This window comes from Gossypium hirsutum, chromosome D10 (genome assembly GCF_007990345.1).
Source record: "Gossypium hirsutum isolate 1008001.06 chromosome D10, Gossypium_hirsutum_v2.1, whole genome shotgun sequence".
Taxonomy (NCBI): Eukaryota; Viridiplantae; Streptophyta; class Magnoliopsida; order Malvales; family Malvaceae; genus Gossypium; species Gossypium hirsutum.
Window position 1 is genome coordinate 62,936,925 of NC_053446.1, and position 4,032 is coordinate 62,940,956.

The 4,032-nt window shown below is 31.4% G+C and overlaps 1 protein-coding gene across 1 annotated transcript; it reads left to right on the top strand.

Moving 5' to 3' along the window:
* Positions 1-1,068: 1,068 nt before the first annotated feature.
* On the top strand, positions 1,069-3,337 carry LOC107936461 (ankyrin repeat-containing protein BDA1). Its single transcript, XM_016869186.2, has 2 exons — positions 1,069-2,065; positions 2,153-3,337. The coding sequence occupies exons 1-2, from the start codon at positions 1,469-1,471 to the stop codon at positions 2,756-2,758; spliced, it is 1,203 nt and encodes a 400-aa protein (XP_016724675.2). The 5' UTR covers positions 1,069-1,468; the 3' UTR covers positions 2,759-3,337.
* Positions 3,338-4,032: the final 695 nt, after the last annotated feature.

The window sequence follows — 4,032 nt, forward strand, 5'->3', positions numbered from 1 at the left end:
CATGTATCTATAGATCTGTCAAGTTACCTATTAGACACAAGTGTTAAAATGAAAAGTTGGAATAATACAAGTGTATATATAGGATTGAAAATGCCGGAGCAGTAATGTCGAGGAGCGCAATTAGGCACATTGAGACATTGTAATTTTCAGCTAGACTTGCTTTTAAATTAAGGTAACTGCTGTCTGTAGGGGTTTTTTTTATGTTAACTATCTTTCAATTGTGTGAGAATGTGGATATGATTTTAAAAAAGGAAATAGAAATGGTTACAAATATGATATTATGGCAGTGAAGAATATTAAAAATGGGTAACACAAAAGATAACAGATTTTCAATATATTAATTTATGGTATAGGTTTCTAGTATGTGTTATTTCCAATTTTGAATAAACCCAGGTAATTAGAGATTAATTACTTTGCAATTAATTTATAAACGTTTTTGGGTTAAATATTGGGAACAAAATTAATCTTAAACATTTTTTAAACGTAGTTGTTGACTTATATACCAATCCTTCTTAATTATTGGTTTTGGGCAATAATAATGAAATTGGTTTCAGTTAAATACTTAATTATAAAAATTATCGATTACCAAAATATATATATGAAAGGATCTTTTTTTCTAATTACATTAATGATATAATTTTTTTAATCTTGATATTGATGGACATTCACTTGATAATAATTAATCAAATTTATCTTGATCTTGATAGATATTTAAGTGATAATAAAATATTCATAATAATTATATAATTATTTTTTTTAATTCATGTATCTTTATTAGGATTTCTTTAATTAGAGAAGTTCATTCACCCAACTAGACAATTAGCTAAAGTTTTAGGCATGTCATATGTGAAGAAAATTTGAAAAATAAATTAAAAAAGAGAAGAAAAGAAAGAACCATCATCATTATAGAAGTAAAATAGTAAAGTGAAAAAGCAAAGGGAATACTATTCCTAATAGGATATATAGTTGGATTATTATTTTATATAAAGCGATACTTTTAACTCTATAAATAGGATTTCTTTTAATAATTTTTACAATTCCATCAATTAGCTTGGTGTTTGGTGCAAGGTTTCATAGTTGGAAATTCCCTTGGATCTTTAAAGGTGTTTCTTTTCTCAAATGACTCGTTTATGTCATGTATAAAGTCAACCTTTTTATTTGATGTGTATTTCGTGTTGATTGGATACCTATTTTCTGTGGCTTTAGTACTTGGAAATTTCCTTGAACCTTGGGACAAATTTGTTTCCTCAAACTAGAGTGTTCAAATCATGTATAAATGGTGGTTAGATGCCTGTGTTTTTGCAGAATATAGGTTCTATTTCCTTTTCTATATTGTCTTCTGGTTCTTTCCTTTTTATGTTTTCTTGCAAATTTCATCAGCTTTGAGTAATCTGAAAATTTACTGCCTAATTTATTACCCTGCCCCCCCCCCCCGCCCCCAAAAAGAAAAAAAAGAAAAAGAAAATCTATGGATCAGAGGATTATAGAGGCTGCACAAACAGGAGATATTAATCTCTTGTATGAGTTAATTGCGAATGATCCATATGTTTTACAGCGTATTGATGATGTGCCTTTTTTTCATACTCCATTGCATGTAGCAGCCTCTGCTGGGAATATTGAGTTTATGATGGAGATTATCAAATTAAAGCCATCGTTTGCAAGAAAGCTAAACCAAGGTGGGTTTAGCCCCCTTCACTTAGCTCTGAAAAATGACAAAATTCAAGCAGTATATCGACTTCTCAGGTTTGATAAAGGCCTTGTTCGTGTCAAAGGGAGGGAGGACCTTACTCCTCTGCACCATGTGGTTCAAACTGGAAATGTTGATCTTTTGATCAAGTTACTTAAGGTTTGTCCTGAGGCTATTGAAGATGTGACTGTTAGGGATGAGACGGTATTCCACCTTGCAGTGAAAAACGACATGTTTGAAGCTTTCCAAGTCATGGTGGGGTGGCTTACAAGAAGCTACCATGAGTCTGCCGACCGTTGGGAGGAAAAACTACTGAGTTGGGCAGACATTGATGGCAACACAGTGCTACACATTGCAGCTATCAGAAACAGACCTCGGGTATGTGCTAATTTTCCTAATCAAGTCAATTATTGATATGTATGTATGATAAAAGGGTTATTTACGTATGAATATTCTAATTAACAGATGGTAGAAGTATTGCTGGAACACATGCGCCGAGACCAAATCAATGCCAAAAATTTGGAGGGATTGACAGCACTAGATATCCAATCACAATATCCATGGAATGAAAGGCAAGCAGATACGATTATAGGTATGCTAAGCAAAGCAGGAGGTTTGAGTGGTTCCTTGCTTCCCAACAACTCTATCTCTTCAACCGACATCAAATCATTAAAATCCAAGATGTCTCGTTTTCAAAAATTTGTAAAAAAAGAAGGTCGTACAAAGGGTATGTCACATGAGACGCGTAACACATTTCTAGTAGTAACAGTGCTAATTATAACAAGCACTTACGAGGCCTGTTTAAACCCTCCGAAGATGCCCGATGACAGTCCATGTCCATCCCTGAAATACCAAGTCTCTTTAAGTCAAGATCAGCCTCTCAATTCCCACACTTTTTTGCATAAAACCGACATGAATACTGCACCCATGCCCAGTCCCTCCGCAATGGACGTTTCCGAAAAAGTTGATTTGGTATCTGAATCCTCCTCATTTTGGTTTTTCAACAGTTGCACCTTTTGCCTAGCAATGTTTTTAATAACATTTCTCCTACTACCTCATCCATTCTCATGACACTTTACCTCTTTGGGTTTTCTTACTTTAGTTTATTTCATGTTTCCTCATGGTCATTCAGTCAGTTATACGAGATTAGCTATGAAACGGCACTCGGAGATTATAGGTCGGCCAACTCTGTTAATAATTTCTTCGCATTTGTGATAAATTTGATTGTACCATGCCAGGTGCTCCTTTATTTCGCCAGGGACATTATGTCTGGATATACTTTTGTGTAAGCCTAATCGTCTCCTGAAAGTAGTGATGAGAGTGGAGGAAGGTCTATTTTGTGATATATGTCGTAATGATAAAAGAAGTGTGAATTTGTTTGTGAAGTAGTGGTTCAAAGAGGAACATAACCGGCTCTGCTTTTATTGTATACATGGGAATGTGTTACTTATGTAACAAATGATTGACTATTGAGTAGATGTTTAGATGTTAATTTTGTCATATTGACTTTGCATACAAGTTATGTTTTGTAACAATTCATTTTTTAGTGATGTCAGAAACAATGATTTTGAAATCATAATTCTAATTAGTGAGTCTGTCAATATTATTATTTAATATTTATGAATCAAATTCGATAAAATAATTAATTTTGATATGATAATTTTTATTAATTGGATTAATTAGTTAGTACAAGTGGTTCGACCCTCAGCTTAAATGATTTTAAAAGATGAGATATCGGGACCTCATTTCCATAAACCTGGCCTGTAAATATTATAAATTATTTATGAATTGTTATATAGGGTATTAAATTTTAGTCCAAAAATTTTAGTAATTAAATGATCAATTAAGAAAAAAAAACTAAATCATAAAAACATACAAATTAATTAGTATTGAATTATATTAATTAAATGAGAAAATGGTAAAATTGAATGGATTTATATGACAATTATGTCATATTTAATTATGGTGGACGGTTGGGAAGCTGTTTTTAATTAACATGCATTAAATATTATATTATATTATATTATATTATATTATATTATATTATATTATATTATATTATCTTAAACAATAAACATTAACATGTTGTAGTCTTCACCATTTCATTATTTTCCACCGTTTGAAGAAAGAAAGAAAATTAGGAAGCCATGGCCAAACTATTCTAAGCTTACCAACTGTGCTTGTAAGCCATTTTTCACCTGTTTATTATAATTTTTATATTTTTAAAATTGTTATAATTAGGTCCAACTAACATGGACATCTATTTTCAAAACTATTAAAGATTTTAAAATTTTTCATTGATGAATTTTAGATTTTTTATTATTATAGAAATTGGTAGATTTAGA

What these genes read in the sequence shown, in the direction of transcription:
- LOC107936461 (XM_016869186.2), top strand. Translation starts at nt 1,469, where the DNA reads ATGGATCAGAGGATTATAGAGGCTGCACAAACAGGAGATATTAATCTC. An exon ending in CTATCAGAAACAGACCTCGG is followed by an intron (nt 2,066 to 2,152) that starts GTATGTGCTAAT and finishes TCTAATTAACAG; the next exon opens with ATGGTAGAAGTATTGCTGGA.